Source organism: Aphis gossypii, chromosome X (assembly GCF_020184175.1).
Source record: "Aphis gossypii isolate Hap1 chromosome X, ASM2018417v2, whole genome shotgun sequence".
Classification (NCBI taxonomy): domain Eukaryota; kingdom Metazoa; phylum Arthropoda; class Insecta; order Hemiptera; family Aphididae; genus Aphis; species Aphis gossypii.
The window spans coordinates 38,379,408-38,398,804 of NC_065533.1; the positions used below are offsets into that span (position 1 = coordinate 38,379,408).

Consider the following 19,397-nt stretch of genomic DNA (forward strand, 5'->3'; position numbering starts at 1 on the left):
ATAGTGAGCAGTCAAATAATGAACTTATACATACAATATTTGTCCGAACTCCACAGACTCTGGACAAGCTGGCAGCTGCTATTATAATTATTCCTTATTACACACAACAAAAATTGACATAAATTGTACTATTTGTACTAAAATATAATATTGAATTGTAATATTTAATAGTATTTTCCTTTTTTCTTTTGGAATGTGAGCAAATACAAAGGTTAATTTTAAATATATATAACTTAAATGTATTGACTACTTAAGTTAAATACAGACGTTACCAGTCATAAATAATACTTATATATTTATTTCATGTTAGGTATATATGAAATCACAAATGCTTTATATTACTACCTATCACCCAACAAATCCCACGGTGAATCAATATAAATGCAGTTTTTTCAAGAGAAATCTATAAAAATTTATAGGAAAATTTCGATAATAAAGTATAAATTTTTGTTAAAAAAAAAATAATAAATGAAAAAACCATATTAAAATATTTTGATATGATAAGGTGATATGTGATTTTCGAGAAAACTGTACATATTTTTTACTTAATTAAATTTCCTATTGCTTAATAGTAAGAATAAAAATTATAATATGTGCAATAAAGAAATATTTATAAATTAAAAAAAAAAACCGAAAATTTAAATACATTTTTTAAGAACATTACAAATTCAAATGTTTACGTTTGATATTCACCAGTAAAATAATTATTTCTTCTCAAACAATTGTTCACATCTTAGTGTATGTATCTATAAACATAATACTATGAATCTATTTTTTTTTTTTGTTTTACGATACTTACAAAAAAATATTGTATAATGTAATTTAATAATAATATTAATACTTAATAGTATAATAAATGAAATATTTTTGAAAAAAATTAAATCAACCTATTGTAGTATTAAAAATAAATAACTTTAATGCTGTGGATATCAAAATAATATATGCAATATATACACATAACTATCTATGAATTCTAATGTAACATGCCCTTAATAGTGTATTAATTGAAATTTAATGTACACTAGAACGATTATCACTTGACTACTTTTTTAAATTTGATATTACATAATAAGAAAATAATATTCAAGGATACATTTATGAATTTCATTATTAAATAACTTTTATTGAAAGCATAAATAATAGTTAGGTACAGTCTTTAACTGATGATAAAAATCAATAAAAAATTAACATAATATAATCATAAGCTTAATTTAATTATTAAAGGTAGCATCAAGTTTTATACAAAATGAAGAAGAAAATAATAATAGTTATATGTAATAAAATGAATAATATTTCAAATGAAGTAGTTTTTAAAAGAATATTAGTTAATAGTAATTAGTAACTAAGGTAAACATTTATTATATATATACTTGTATATTATATTTTATTTACAGATATTTTTTATATGATAATTATTATGTTGAGTGTTTTTTTTAAATTTTCTAACTTTCAGGTTTTAATTATTGGTTAACAAAATACTAAATAAAATAATTTTGAATTCATTATCACTCCTATAGTATAATAATTAAACATAATATCAGAGTATTTGTTCTGTGATAGAATAAAATATGTAGATCGGTGGTTATTTTATCAAATATCTATAGGTTGCTTTTAAGTGGTAGGAAAAATATAGATTTTATTATTTAAAGTAGGTACTAGCTATAGTAACCAAATTCCATTGTTAACATAATAAAATTATAATTTGTCTCCTACATTAACCTGAAGAATGTAAAAGAATGTGATGTCACTATTTTCAATTTAATAAACTATAAAATTTATTATTAAATACTATAATAAAAAGAAAAGATAATTAATATATAAATATTTTAATACTTATTAAATGCCATTTTAATAAATATATTGTTGATACATGGATTGAACTACATTAATTTTAAAAGCTTATACTATCAAAATTACTTAGGTATAATATTAAAAAAAAATGAAAAATAAAACTAAGACTAAATTAGGAAGCTTCAGTCGTAGGAGTAGGACTTGAAGAAGGAGATGGACTGTCTATTTCAATTACTAATCCTTGTTCAGAACTGGTAACAGCTTGTTGTGGTTGTACTTGAGCTTGTGGTTTTAAATCAACTACAGTGACTGGTTGAATAGCATCAGCTGCTTGGGCTTCATTTTCCTGTTTATCATCTTTTTCTGTTGGTGGTTCTTCATCGCCACTTAATGTCAGATCGACAAAAGATGACTTTAAGTTGTTTTCAGGTTCTTGGGTTCTAGAATTTTCAAGGCTAGGTTCAGTTCTTGACTCAATGCAGTTTTCATCGTCACTATCTAAATCTACTGATTCAATAGGTTTTACTTTATCTGGAGTACTATTGGTGTTTTGTGTTTCTATAGTTTCTTCATATACTCTCCATGTTCCATCAACCAAAAATTCAATTTCTTTATTGCAGTCTTTAAGTGTTGGACTTGAAACAACTTCCAAAAAGTAATTTTCAATTTGTATATCGTCATACAAACATGGCTTATTACAAGTTGGGCACATCCAAGTTGGTTTCTTTTCATTCATTAATATAAATGTACTTGCGTCGAAACATTGTAAATGATCACAATGAATAGATTTTGCAGGTATCTTCATTCTCATTTTACCAAGTGGACACACTAAAGAAAAACGATAAGATGTAGTAGTAGCTAAATCTGGATCATCGTCTGCTAACTTTTGAATAATATAGTTTTTGGTTTCTTCTGAATTCCTTCCGCCTTTGTCTTGAAGTTTCTTTATTAATGTATCTACCGTTAATTTTTTTACAAGATACATAGTAAAAACATAATTTTTTTTATCAGGAGTCCAATTAATAGTTATGTTGTTGCTAACGATTGGAGAAAGTTTGATATTTGTAGTGCAATTGATAGGTCTTGCAGTTCGTCTAGGTTCAGTCAGTTTATTTGGTCGAGTATTGGGAAGAATTGGCGGTAATGGACAGGTTTTCATATTAACTCGTATGTGTAGTCCAAGAGGCATGTAATCTGGTGACTCATTAGGTACAGGCTCTATTAACTGACAAATTCGAATTTGGAACTGATTACGATATTCATTTTTTCCATCAGAAAAGTCACGATTCGAAGATACGGAATTGGCGTGTTCGAGTGACAGAGTATGTTTGAATGTAGTTTCTTTCATATCTGAAATAAAATAGATATTATGAACATGATTAAAATAAAAAAATAATCATAAAATATTGCTACCTCTAGGAACGTTTAGTAATGTACATCTGTCTGTGCCAGTTAGAAGAGTTGGCTTAATGACTTCATCAATAACTTCATAAAATGGTAGCTTTTTAAATTTGATTTGGGCTACAGTTTCAACAGATGGTAGGTAAGAATTATTTTCGTTAGCCGTTGTTCCTAATCCTAATGCATCTTGTATTATAATACTCATTTGTTGATTTGGGGGTAATTGATGTGACACTATGGTATGAGTTCTGGATGATTGATAATTGCCAGCAGGTATATACTGAATGTTATTATTGACCATATTGTTAGCAGGAATAGAATTTGATACGTGGTTACCATACACGCCTCTTTGCATTTTGGGCATAACTTGAGGTAATCCAGCTCGTGCCATATGCATTGATTGTTGAGGATATTGTGGTGGTTGGTACATTCTTTGTGGGGGCATCGGTATTTGACCCACAGATGATATCATCTGCATTTGATTTTGTTGATTTTGTGATAATCTGCGCATCATACTATCATTACTAGGCAATTCATGTTGCAAGGTACGATATATTTCATTTATTTTTCCTAAATATGCTGAGTAGTTAACGTTAGCTGGTCTAGTTCTTAACAATTCAATAGCTCGATCTTTTAATTCGGATTTTCGGCCTCCCCTATTTTGACCAAAAATTCCCAATAGTGTTTGTAGATCACTATACCGAAAAATACTCAGCATGTTTCTATACCTTTCGTCAACGGAGTAATTATTCATATTCATGGTCACTAAAAAAACAAAAAAAAAAAATTTTAATTTATAGTTGTAGGTAATAAACGCATAATAAAAATAAATACATCATCTTTATAATATAATATATAACATGGGATGTTATATCTGTAACTTTTTTAGATTTATAATAAATTAAAACTATGATATCTAACCAAATAAAATCCTGTAAAGGGTGACAAATATTTGAAAACTTATCCCAGGACGAATCAATTTGATTTTTTTGGATACTTAGATGACTTATCTAGACAGATAAGCTAAAAAACAAACTTAAGTTAATTAATGAGTTGCCGTTTTCTTCAAGTTTACTAGGATACCACAATTATATTACTAATATAAATAAGATATAATAATTATTATTTTATTAAAAAAAAACTGAATAATTATTACTTATTTGCCTGATTACGGTGGATGCTCTACAGTCGATAATAAAGACAAGATAAAAAATCGAATTTAAAAAAGTGGGCAAGTGGGTACCGTTCTGCTGTACATTAGGGGGCGGGGTTGACCTCGGACTAGGGTAGGTTAAATTTGAATGCAATGATAGGTATCATTGTATACGAAAAACGATTCTGAACGAAGATGATTTGTCAGCCTAGAATATAATTTCCAGTGGTTGGTGAAAAAGGTGGTTTATGTTTTAATGGCCTGAATACACCAACATTTAAGTTCTTTTATAATTATTGTAAGCTAAACTTATGAAAAATCTTGTATTAAATTTTCAAATCTTAGCTACCTATACAAACATTTTTATGAATTATACCTACAAAATAATTTGCAAATATTCATAATTTTGACGAATTTTTGTCAAAATTTGAACTTCAAATGCTAATAAAAAAAACTTGTGCCTATGTATTCTTATAATTTTTTAATCACTATAAGAATAACATATGAGGAACTTTGTATAAAACCTTCAAGTATTTTGATAGGGCCAAAAAAATTTTATCGACACTTCAAAAATGACTTATACTTTTTGAATAATAACAAATATTTAAAATCGTTTGGGATAAATCGTTGTCGTTACGCTATTTCGTAAAAATTTAAAATTCAAACGCACATAAAATTTTTTCTATAATGATGTTATGAGTTTTCTCTGTAGCTACTCGAAGGAAAACTTATGGAAAACTCAGTGTTATAATTTTAATCCTTAGTTATGAACACAAAAAATTTTATGATTACTTCAAAATTACTTGCAAATTTTCGCGTTTTCGACAGATTTCGTAAAAATTTGAACTATAAACGCTTATAAAAAAAAATTGTGACTAACGATTTTTAATTTTTTTTAGCTACAATAAAAACAACTCATAAGGAACCTTGTATTATATGTATAACTCAAACCTTGTATTACTCAAAAAAAGTCAATATTTTTTGAAAATTTAACTATATACAGATACCACTGACATTACATTTGTGAAAATTTCAAGTATTTTCAGTGATTAGTTTTTGAATTACAACCATAAAAAGAAATCGATTTGATCGAAAACTGGTTTTGCGTAAAAATTGCCGTTTTTCCGTCATTTTTATTTTGTTTTTCTCGATTTTTTTGAAAACTGTTGGAAAATGTTAACTTTTTACCTCTATAATGCACCAAGGATATTCACTTTTACATCGGAAACCACCCCCATAGTTTGAAATTGGAGCATTATTTCGACTAGTTATGCTGTACACAAACAAAAAAAAAAAAAAACACACATCATTGTAAAATCAATACATTCATCACTTCGTTCAGAATCTAAAATGAATTGAATGATTGACAATTTGTATGTAAAACCCCGATGAACCATTAAACGAAAATATCTTAAAGCTAATTACATGAATAAATGTTATATTATATAGGTACCTTTAGTATAATAATAGATTTTTTTTTACTTTTTAGAATGTAGTATCACACAAGAAAACCTTAAATTGATGAATGCTAAACATTTAGATACCTTATATATTCTAAGGAGAAATTTGGTCAAAGAATAATATTCAAGCATAACTTAATGAAATGGCAATCAAATTTTAATATTAGTACTAAATATTAAATACATTTACATTGGCGGATTAGCTGTCAGCTGATATAATATATTATAATAAATACCATATTATGAATTGTTTATTAAGGAATCTACACATTGCAACAGCATTAGCTCTAGAGCAGACAATAAATCCCCGTTAACTTCAAAAAGCTCAAGTGCAAACTATGAGATGAATGTAAAATTTATTTAATTTAAATCATAATTATTTGGAATCCATGAATATATTACGAATAATGTTCAAACCATTAACTTTGTTTATTTTTCATAATATTAGAATTATATTTATATTTTGTTTGCATAAATTATTTATAACCAACGTTTTTAGTTACTAAATTATTTTCATGATTTCTGTGTAGTTTAATGTAGAAAATATATTAAATAAATGGGGAGAAGGAAGTATGGTTGTAGAATTTTACTTAAAAATCTCTAAATTAAATTAACAGTGTTGCAAAACTGTAAGGTACTGATCCTGTTATTAAATACCTTTTTCAAAATAAAATCCACGCAAGTCCAAAACTTTTTGAACATATAGCTATTAATATAGTTAGTTACTTTAAAACAGAAGTGAAGGTTTGTATATAAAATTAACTATGAAGTATCCATTATTTATATAATATACTTTTTTTGTAATCTTCTTTATATTATAATTAATTATGTAAAATTATCATTTATATAATGATAATTATGTACAAGATGTTTATTTATTTATTAGAACACTCATTTACATTTTTATCTTTATTAAACATTAATATTTTTTATTGTACTTAACTATTAAATAATATAATATAATTTGTAATGAACTTAACCTTTTAAATTTATTCAAAAATATTTTGATTTCAAAAATACCTATTAATATTAAAGTATTTACATTATAATTACATTTATTAAATGAATAAAAAATAATAATTTAAATGTAAAAGTTGTTATTTTTAGTACCTAATAGGGACTGATTTTATTACGATTTATATTTGTATTTATTATATGACTTCTTTTATTTAATGAAACAATTTCTTAAATCCTTGAAAATTCATCATTATTTTGAAGGAAAAATTACTTTTATCTAGTAAATCTTAAGTTTAAAGATATTTAAGTTATATTTTAAAGGTGGTAGAATTGATTTTATTACAATTAATAAGGACTTACAGATCTGAGGTCAATTATGAAAATTGCAAATAAATAATAATAATAATCATTTTACTATATAGGTATATACCTAGTTACTATAGTAACACATATGTACGCATTCGCGTTTGTACGGCCGCCCGTTATTTTTTTTTATTTTTTTTTTCGCTTTTTTAGATTCTGAACGAAGTGATGAATGTATTGATTTTACAATGGTGTGTGTTTTTTTTTTTTTTTTTTTGTTTTTGTCTGTGTACAGCATAACTAGTCGAAATAATGCTCCAATTTCAAAGAATGGGGGTGGTTTCCGATGTAAAAGTGAATATCCTTGGTGCATTATAGAGGTAAAAAGTTAACATTTTCCAACAGTTTTCAAAAAAATCTAGAAAAACAAAAAAAAAATGACGGTAAAACGGCAATTTTTACGCAAAACCAGTTTTCGACCAAATCGATTTTTTTTATGGTTGTAATTCAAAAACTAATCACTGAAAATACTTGAAATTTTCACCAAATGTTAATGTCAGTGGTATCCGTATATAGTTAAATTTTCAAAAAATTTTGACTTTTTTTGAGTTATGTATAGACCACTGAAATTTTAAATAAATAAATAAGAAATTTTTTTTAAAGTGTCGATAAAAAATTTTTGGATGACCAGAAAGTTTTAAAAATTTAATACAAGGTTCCTTATGAGTTGTTTTTAATGTAGCTAAAAAAAATTAAAAATCGTTAGTCACAATTTTTTTTTATAAGCGTTTTTAGTTCAAATTTTTACGAAATCTGTCGAAAACGCGAAAATTTGCAAGTAATTTTGAAGTTAAAAAATCATAAAATTTTTTTCTTTTATAACTAAGTTTTGAAAATTTGGTACAAGGTTCTCCATACATTTTTCTTTAAATATCTGTAAAAAAAACTCTACCGGATTAAGACAAAAATTTTTTATGAGTGTTTGAAATTTAAATTTTTACAAAACCGCGCTAAATAACGGTTTAGCCTCAAACGATTTTTGATATTTGTTATAATTCAAAAAGTATAAATCGTAGATACTTGAAAATTTTACCAGTTATTTAGATTGGCATTTTATTTTCAAAATATTTTGAGTTTTTTTGAGCTATTTATCGACAACTGAAATTTTTGAAGGGTCGATAAAATTTTTTTGGCCCTATCAAAATACTTGAAAATTTTATACAAAGTTCCTCATATGTTATTCTTATAGTGATTAAAAAATTATAAGAATACATAGGCACAATTTTTTTTTATTAGCATTTGAAGTTCAAATTTTGACGAAAATTCGTCAAAAGCATGAATATTTGCAAATTATTTTGTAGGTATATTTCATAAAAATGTTTGAATAAGTAGCTTAAGAGTTGACAATTTAATACAAGATTTTTCATAAGTTTAGCTTACAATAATTATTATAACAGAACTTAAATTTTGTTGTATTCAGGCCATTAAAACATAAACCACCTTTTTCACCAACCACTAGAAATTATATCCTAGGCTGACAAATCATCTTCGTTCAGAATCGTTTTTCGTATACAATGATAACTATCATTGGATTCAAATTTAACACTCCTATAATATATAATAATATGATCCATACGGCACCTAATGTACAGCAGAGCGGTACTCACTTGCCCGCTTTTTCCTCACTACCCTGCATTTCACTTCAAAAAAATGTGATAGGTAATAACAATAATTATAATTGACAATTTAAAAAAAAAAAATTTAATTTTACAAATATATCTATAATATTATATTAACATAAAACTATCATTTTTAACCACGTCAATGATTAAAATCATTGTCAGTTCTAAGCCTGTAAGTGGGAAAGGAAATGAGTGTTTTCTAAACGTTTAACCCCATCAAATGCATGATATTTTTGTGGAAATACTTTTTTTGAGCCTAAATACGGTTCGACTATTACTTTTTTCAACTCGAGTGCAATTTGACAAATGGTCGGTGGTGGAACGGAAAATTAAAAATAAATATTCGATTCTGATCTTATTGAAAATTTGTTATTTAAATCTTATCTTATTTTAAAAAACTAATACATAAAAACAATTATATTGTAGTGTTTTACTGCCTTATCGTTTTAAATAAATAAAGGTATTGATTAAAAAGTAAAGAATTTAACTGTACAATTTGGATCGTTCTATTTTTAGTCATTAGTAGTACGCGAATGGTTAATAATACACCTGAGTGGTACGCAGAAAAAAAGTTAAAGAACTGCTTTCTTATATTATACTTTTGGAGTAATATATCAAACATACGACATATTCATCTACACAAGTCGAATTTTATAATTATTTATCTGTTTTAACCTTATTTTTTTGTTGGGGGGGGACATACGGGACTTACGGCGTTTTTGCTTAACACGGCAATAGTTGTCTAAATAATGTAATATACGTCTAGTAAATTAACAAACTGCTGATGTGAAAAAAAGATTTTTTTTAAAATAGTAGAAATATTAAAAAAGTATAGTTTGTGCATAGAAAATGATAACATGAATAATGAGCATTTTATTGAATATCTTTTTAAATAAATTTACGATTATTTGTTTTTGAATTACAACAAAATATTAAAAATCGTATGAAGAAAAATAGTTATAATAAATTATACCGGTGAATATCCATTTAGGTTTTCATTTATTCTAAAATTTGAACTTCAATCATAAAAAGTTAATGTAATTTTCCAGCGATTTTTTTGTTTTTGATATAGAAAAACTAATTAAGAATCTTTTATATTAAATTTTAAAATCTTGAATATAAAAAGAAGTATTTTAATGAATTGAAACTAGATACAAAATAATTTGTGCATTTTTATTATTTTGTCAAAATTCTAAGTTCAAATACTAATAAAAAAGAGTATGTGGCTATACATTTTCGATATTTTTTAGTTGGTAAAATGAAAACTAATGAATGTACCTAGTTACTTATTACGGATTTTACTATAAGCAAAAACAATAAAAAATTAAAGAATATAAAATCTGTTAATTAATTTTAAGATATTATAATAATTAATATATTATATGATATGAACCTATTCATACTTTTATGGCATTTACAGTAAGTTGTTTACTCAAAAGTCAATAATAATATAATCCAATATATTATATACCTAGTGATATTGGAAAGCTCAAAATTTTATTACACCTTTTTGTAAATACCATAAAACAGTAAAATTAGATACACGCCTAGTATATAAATAAATAATATTTTAAAATAAAATGAAAATGTCTGCATTGTCTGCGTTAAATTCGTAATTATATAATATATTTAAAAGTTGAAATGCCTACAAGTAATGTTTTAAAATAACAAGACAATTAACACCGTTATTTATCGTTTAAATAAGTAATTCCAAATTCGGACTCAAAAAGTCTACAAAAAATAATTGCGCTTATACATTTTTTAGATTTTATAGTTTCAGCATGAAATATTTAATAAAATCTTAATCTAGTATTCTATTTTTAAAACTTAAATGTAAAATGAAACGTTTTTATAGATTCCTAATTACAAAATAGTTACTAAATTTTGCAATTTTGACAAATTTAGTTAAATACTAACTTCAAGTATAAAAATTATGATGTAAGTACTGTAGATTTTCGATATTTTTTAATTGAGATATTAATATCTTACGAGAAGCTTTATACTAAATTGTCAAGTGATTAAAGAAAAAAAATTGAAAATTTTTCACGTCTATAACCATGTTAAAAAGAGTCGAAATATTTTGAAAATTTGATTGTAAATAGAAAATGATAGTTCATATATTTGGCAAAATTTTTAACTACCTACGGTTATTCGTTCTCTAGTTTGAAAAATTGAATTTGCATAAAAATCCGAGTTTGTCCCTGAGTTTCTTTTGTTTTCCCCAATAATAAAAAGGTATTGGGAATTTACTATTCAAAATCATAATTTAAGTTTAAAATCAAAGTATTTTATCAATAGTTTATTCTATATACATATTAAAAAAGATAAAAAATACAAATCTTTGTAAAATCAATAAATTCATCACTCCGTTCAGACTAAAAGAATAATATGCTTCAATATTGTATATTTTGGAATATTGTCATTGTAGAAGAATATGCCTATTTGTAATTTGTGGATAGGTTATACATCGTATGGATTTATTATTCTGGTTCTAGAATAATAATATGTATATGGTATTATTATTGTCTATATTCCACAGAGTATAATGATTATAGTGAGCGGTGGATGATGGTATCAAAATTATTTTTTTATTTTACTGAACCAACACACTTACACACTCAATAAACCTGTTGCACGTGACATTCTCTTAAAACTATTTTATAGATTTATAGCACCTAGTTTATAGTTGTATCGATACCTTACATAATAAACTATACATAGTTATACTAGCTATAGCTATAGTTTTAAAAGCGTTGTTTTTTTTATGAGTACGCTATCACTATGTTATATGTTATAGTATAAGTGTCTGTTTCGTTTACGGGTATGATAATAATGGTAGGTAAATAATAATAATAACAATGCGTGTTTTGACCACGTTAACCATTTAAAACTATTAAGTACCGACAACGTACAAACGACAAATTTCATTTACATTAGAAATATAATTATACATCGATATTGATACAGCTATATTATAAAATATATATAAGTATTTATACTCAGTATTCCGACACTTTAGTCTGCATCTTATTGTAGTTAAATAGAAAGTACAAATTAATCGTAACTTTTTAAAATTGCCATTTTTTATTTTATAAAAACAAATAGTTAAATTTATACAAAAAATACAATATTATTTGTGCTATACTAAAAGAAATTAATATTGACTCATCCACCTTACATTTCAGCACTTGGGTTATGTTTTTATTATTATGCATATTGTATATTATTTATACAATATGTTATAGTTATAGATTAATATCTGGATTAATATGAACTATGGTTTATCGTTCAAGTTATTGTTTAAAAGTTTTGAATTAATTTTAACAATTGATAGGGTTGTCATTGATTAGGTATATAAAATAAAATAGTTATTATAATTGTATTTAAGTTTAGACCTATTATCTATATTTATATTATTGTAACTTCCAAAATGACTGTGTTAAAGATCTATAATCTATAAAATTTACGTTTAACGTACTTTAAGACGGGATAAATCTACGAGCATTTTATTTGTCACGGAGGAGAAGGCCATGAAGGATATTAATTAATACAGTAATATAATACAGCCAATATAGGTAAATAATTTATTATTTTACATATCGAACTTATAACCTAACCAAGGTGGGTTAAAAAGTAAAAACGTCTATGGAGCTCCTATATTATCCAGTGAGTTTCAATTTATGTGATCACTGGTTTATACTGTTTATAGAATCAAAAATGAAAATCTCAAACCAATCGTATGTGTAATGTTGTAAGTATTTAATAGAATTAACCAGTTAATAGAATCATAATGACCTGCACCAAAGTGATCACATTAAGCGGTATTCACTGTATATTAAAAATGTAGACATTAACCAGAATTCCGCTCTACACACTGAAGACAATAATTATAATTAAACATAAATTCTTACGCGATGATTAATAAGTAATAACCATTAGGTTAGGACATACCATAAAGTGCAACAGTGGTATTGTATCGGGTGTCCGGGTCTCAATCGCTTTGAAATAATAATAACCTCAGATACTATGAATGTCAAAGAATCGTAAATTTGTAATTGATTCTTAAAATTAGCAGAAACATTTTGTTAGATAAGTTAGATTGGTGAACGCATAGATGACTTAGAATCGATTATAAAGTTTTATTATATTGGACAGTCAGAGATTTGTTTATTATGTTGTACAACAATTAAACAAGATATTTAATATCATACATTTTATTTTAAATAAGTAAGTGCCTGGATAACCTTTTTTAAGAGATCACGGAGTTATCAACAGATGTCTCACCGTATAATAAAACATTTACCGAATAATTTTAACATATTATGCATTATTCATAGTATGATGTAGAAACACACAGTATTATATTTAACTATTTTTAAATCTGGTCATAAGAACACCTTTTTGCCTATATACTTATATATATATATAATTAATAATTATATATGACATACTTAACAATCATTGTTTACAATATATACATTAACGATTAAAAATAAATATAATAAACACAAAACTACAGTGAGTTTTCCGCATTGAACTCTATAATATGATAACTGGAATACTCACCAGTCTTAAGACCAATGTAAACATAACCGAGATAGCGTGTTAGAAAAAGACAGCAGATAAGAATGGTGTTGCTATCTTTTTTTATCATAATATAGAGTTCAATAATTTTCCGTTTAATGTTATCAGTAATCACTTTGGTGCAGGTTATTTTGATTTTATTACTTAGCCGTATAAAATATTTACAACATTTCATGTATACGATTTGGTTTGGGATTTTCATTTTTGATTCTATGAACCAGTGATCACATTATTTTATTATACTTTAAAAAAAAAAAAAAACAAAAAAAATATGAAACAATTTCTATGAATAGGTATTTAAAAATAAGTATTAAAACGTGTTTATTAAATTATATATTATATATATATATATATATATATATTACTATATAAAATTATTTATATATTCAATTCGATACATGATACACCCATAACCCCCATATATATTGTATACTATATAAACACATTATATAGACTTCTAAACGTTATTTCTTTTGAATAATATTCCAATATAATAGTTAATAACAAATAAATAATAATGTAAATTACCAGTTTCTGTAGAATCTAAGGCACTTGAACACGGACGGACGTCTGGGCGCGATACATACACGGATCTGACTGCTCGACGTGAACACTATTTAACATAGGCTTGTATTGGAAACTGAACGACTCTAGCGGCCGACGCATATAGCGGGAGACTGCGTAGTCTTTTGTGCCGACTGCAGCCGGTCCGGGTAAGAGAAGAATTCAAATATTTTAATACGACTATCGATACCAGGCTGCGCAACAAAATAGTTATCTTTATTTTTATTTGTACATTAGGGCATTAGGCTCAAAAATGTGTTGTTCTTTTTTTCAGGCAAGTATAATAAAATGGCCGAGGACCCCAAAGTTTATAGATAGTATAATATATAATATATATTATATTATCTATAAACCTTGGAGGACCCGTCGCCGCCGCTAATCCAAACAGACGTCATAGAAAAGAGATAAGACGTGTATGAAATGCGCATGCGTCTGTTTATGGGTGTGTACTGTGTATATTACGTGTTTGTATACGAGAAGGTCGGCGGGGAAGAAAGTGCTCGGAAGATCGAAACGAATCGTCTTTGTTTATCCATGGGGACCATTTTTATTTTTATTCGACTAAAATAATACTATGATTTTTATATTTATGAAATACATAGGTACATACTATACATTGATTGTATATTTAAACATAGTCAATAATAGAATATCGTATATAAATGTAATATTTTAAATGTGAAATAAAAACGGGCACGTCAATTGTAATTTGTGATCTGTGAAATTCTAAGCTACTTAAAAATAAATTCTACGAACTATAAATTTTTTGAAATTTTTAACATATTATTTTATAACGGTGTATATTATATTTCTTTTTTACACATCTTGGTCACTTTCATCATAATTAGCGTATGTTGTCACTTATGTCCTGTTGATTTCGTCCTAAATGATAACATGCATAATCATAACACCTTTGGACTTTGTTGATTAAATTATATAGTCTTTTTATAACGCTTCAGTGGATTGCCGCTACTTGGCTAGAATACGAGTGTTGTAAATTATTATAATAATGTGTACCTACCTACAATATAATACATGCACGTTTACGAATACTTATAGTTTTTGTCCCGGGGATCCTGACAAAAATTAATAAGTAACGACAATAAAATATCTGTAGCATAACTACGTGGTTTTCGAATAAAAAGAAAAAGAAAAACTCAGTGTACAACTGCGTTTTTATTGTCAAAATTATTTACGCGATTGCGCATCGACCCAAACTCAACGAATTTACACGCCCACGGCCCACATCACTGGCATACACCGGTGGGTTTTATTATATTTTAGGCTATGGCGGCAGATATCGATTTATTTCTTAGCCCGTACGCGGTTAGGGGTAAGATAGTACACACTTGCACACCAATACGCATAAACAAATATGCGTGCGCACTCACGTGCACGCACGTTGAACTCAAACAATAGTATAGAACTTACAAATTTGTTTTGAACACCAATATAATATTCTGACTGTATATAAACGACGATGGGTCTACGGCGTTAGATTGCCAGAACGTTAAGTGTATTCTATCCGTTTACTTTCGAGCCCCTCGGTTGGTTATTTTTTCCGAGTGGATAGGGAGAGTGTATATAGGACGTTATTCGGTTTCGGCGCGGGATTGTCTCGATAACCCCTCTCCGCACCCCGTTTCGCTCAGCAGCACTCGCCCGGTCGCCGATAGGGATACTTTTTGGAACGGTGTGATTTCGACAACGTTGCTACGGCAAAATTGCCCGCGTTTTGAATGGCAACGCTGCAGACGATGAACAACAGAGAAGAAAACCGCTTCGCCACTCCATTTACACCCTCCTTGTAATTTACTGACATCAAAGGTTGCCTGCCCTTATGTATATAATATTATTATTCAATTTAGTATATACGTCTATCCCGATGTAATAAACACGCACTGCGAGACCGTAGTATTCTCGTAATAAGTAACTGAAACAAAAGTATCGAAATACAAACAAATCATAATATAATTTTACACTTAGGTATCGTGACATGTCTTCACACTTAAAATATTGTTATAATATATTCATTCATGAATTAATAATAATTTAATTAACACTAGGTATGCAGTATAATATTATAAATCTTATATAAGAACAGCTTAACGTTTTAAAATGAAAACTATAATCAAGTATTTTGTAATATAATATTTTTATTTAAGTAAATGATTTTTCTTAGTAATTATGTTATTTTATAAATAATTTTAATACCTAATTGTCATAACTCATATGTAATATGCACGAATAAATACATTTTTCACAATCATTATTGATTATAATATGATTGACAACAAAAACAGTTTTACTGACATACCGAAACGCCTTACATAATTATATATACGATGAGTCTTTCATAGTCTCACAGCATATCATAATAAACCAGGAGTTTTATGTACTAAAAATTATAAAATATACCCCAAAAATTATTAAACTTTTGCTTTAAATATTTTACTTATTATATAATATTTTCATTTGAACTGTTTTGCTTTATTCGATTGTCCATATACCTGTATAGTAGAAGCCGCGGCTTATTAGGAACACGGATAAATGATACAATCACGTTATTGAAACAAAATGTCCTAGGACGGACCGGCCGTATATTAGAACATTGAAAATTTGAAAGTAAATCGAATTATTAAAACATCACATCGGTTCTTCGAAATAGTTAGGCGAATGTACACCGGTTATCCGGTGATATCTTATGTACTTTACGTAACGTTAATTTTTACTGTACATTATCGTAAGTACATGTACAGTACCTATACTTATAAGAATGCTCTTTCTGTACTTATCGTTTACAGTTCAACTTCGGGGTACGTATGTTAAGGTAAACGTAAAGGTACGAAAATATGGTCATAAAGTTACTCGACCCAAATAAACAAATTTTGATAGACATATATTTTAAATAATATAGTAAAATATACATACATATATTTTTCATTTTCTTTTCATGTAAATATTACATTGATCAGATTTATAAAAAATGTTACCTAAGTTGATAATTTATTGTGTTAATCCGTCACTGAAAATAGTTTTAACAATCATGTATATAGTACATTATAATAAAATATTTAGGTACATAATAAAGTAATATAATAATAATAATAACATAATAATAAAACATAAAAAATATATTCAATTTTAGTTGAAACACGAGTACACGACGTAATTTTCATTTTTACGATTTCAATACATTATTATGAAAATATTTAGGTCTCACAGCTTTATTGTAATAAATTATATCTGTTCGTTGCTGTAAAATTTATATTTTATAAAAGTTTTTAATTAAATACTATAATTTAACTGTATATTTACATTTTAAAAGAATTTTAAAGTAATATTCGTTCAATAACATTAAATATTTTCACAGAAATCAATGAATATTTTTCCATTTATTCGTGTTATTTATGGACAAATTAATTTACTATATATGGTTCACTGGAATATACTTAGACAAGAAAAATAATTGAATTAAAAACAGTTAAAATGTTATTATATCAATAAGGTTGTGTTTTTATTTACAATATAATTTGAATTATTATACTCCACGTGTAAAATCGTTTGAATAAATTATTGATTTTTAGTATAATACAAATATAGGTTTTCGTATTTTAGTATTTACTATAAAATGTATATCTACATTAGCTAACCTAACCGCCGTCCGGCACATGTTTGCGCATACATTTACACAGTTACACGCACAACATAATAATACACATACCCATTGAATCGTGTAAGCTAAACAAATACTATGTGTAAGATTTGTTCAGGTGTTGGGTCCGACCACGCGTAACTATCTTAATTTAACCCATATAAGCATCGGTTTCGTTCATGACGGTAATGATGTTAACATTCTCGGTGTCCTGCACACATTTTTGGAATAACCCTCAGACATAATTCATATCAAAAATCTCTATTTGCTTGTATTTCAGCGACTAGAGTATCCAATGGTACCTACAAATTTTTGTTGTTTGTTATACACGCACAAACATACGCGGAAGGACAGATATATAATAGGTACAGTGGTATACATTAAAATAAATTAATATGCGAGTATTTTAAAAAACCTAAAAAATAGTACCCAGGTCAAATATTATGTTATAGATGTTTACACAATTACACATTATAGGTACACAGTATCATTAATTAAATTTATTGAAGTAAAATAGTATTATATGTAAGCCAAAAGAGCAGAATCTAATATCTATTCGTGATCGTTTTATAATGCTTTTTAGAATAATAATTAAATGTTTTTTTTAATTAATTGTCTATAAATTTTTTATGGGTACATTAGGTACTTGTTGAAAACAACACATCGAAGAACACTGGAGTATGATCTTATTATATATATCGAATATCGATGGATATATTTATTTATTATTATATAATATTTAGGGATAATATATACAGAGTGTATCACAACAATCTGATACATTTAAATGTAATTTTAATATAAAATTGTCTTATATTTACGATACACCGTGTTTGTATAGTATAAATATATATAAGAATAATAAGATTTATTTACAGCTAAATATTCATCAACTACATTTAATTGTCACATAAAAAAAATTCTGAAAGCAAGACGCTGCGTTTTTCCATTCTTCCCAATACAACGTTCATTATACCGTTTATAGAAATAGCAAAAATGTCAACATTTTTAAATGATCTTCAATTAATTTTTTTTTTTAAACGCAACATCTTGTCTTCAAAAATATTGTCACAATTCAATTTTAAAACAGATATATTTACTCAAGAACCAAAATTGAGCGAGTTAATCAGACTCCGTAAACGTATATTGTCTACGTCGTAGCCGTAAAACCATGGTCTAATACAGTCTTGAACGCCCCTCGCGCATGCGCAGCGCACGACGCTTCGAGCAATGACAGTGATCCGTGGGGGCGCCATCACTTCCACTCCCCTTTCCCAACCGTTGTCGTTCGACGAAAATATGAGCAGCGCCCTACCTCACCACCACCTGTTCATGCTGCAATACACAATGGAATTTGATGGAAAATATAATTTACATATAATTGTTTAATATGAATTTAATCAACTATATATTTGTAATTCTAAACAAATTTTAATAATCACAGCAATAAAAATATCTGAAAAAATAAATTAAAACTGCTAAGCTTCCAATTATTGTATTATTGTCTGACGAGGTTGTTCGAATCATATTATATAATTCAGCGGTTCCCAACCTATGGGTCGCGAGCAGCATGGTACTGGGTCGTGAACCATACAATATTAAATATTATATATTATATGCATATGAATACAAAATATATACAATGGGTAATATAGGTGTGCTATTAGTGGGCTTTAAAGATTTTTTACAGAAAATTGGTGGTCTGCAGAACTAAAAAGGTCGGGAACCGCTGTATAATAAATTAAAAATTTAAAAAATCAATGATAATATTTTATTTTTTTAGCTTTTTACTCAACGCATATAAACTCATTTTCACAAAAAACTGCTGCGCACTGAAAGACATTCAA

General features: G+C 26.8%; 1 protein-coding gene across 1 annotated transcript; it reads right to left on the reverse strand.

Annotated features, from left to right (window-relative positions):
- Positions 1-1,407: 1,407 nt before the first annotated feature.
- On the reverse strand, positions 1,408-14,557 carry LOC126552711 (E3 SUMO-protein ligase PIAS2-like). The gene is made up of 3 exons (XM_050207462.1): positions 13,860-14,557; positions 3,205-3,957; positions 1,408-3,141 (listed from the first exon to the last, which is right to left on the reverse strand). Exons 2-3 carry the CDS (start codon positions 3,950-3,952, stop codon positions 1,964-1,966), a joined length of 1,926 nt encoding a protein of 641 aa, XP_050063419.1. The 5' UTR covers positions 3,953-3,957; positions 13,860-14,557; the 3' UTR covers positions 1,408-1,963.
- Between the last annotated feature and the right edge of the window lie 4,840 nt (positions 14,558-19,397).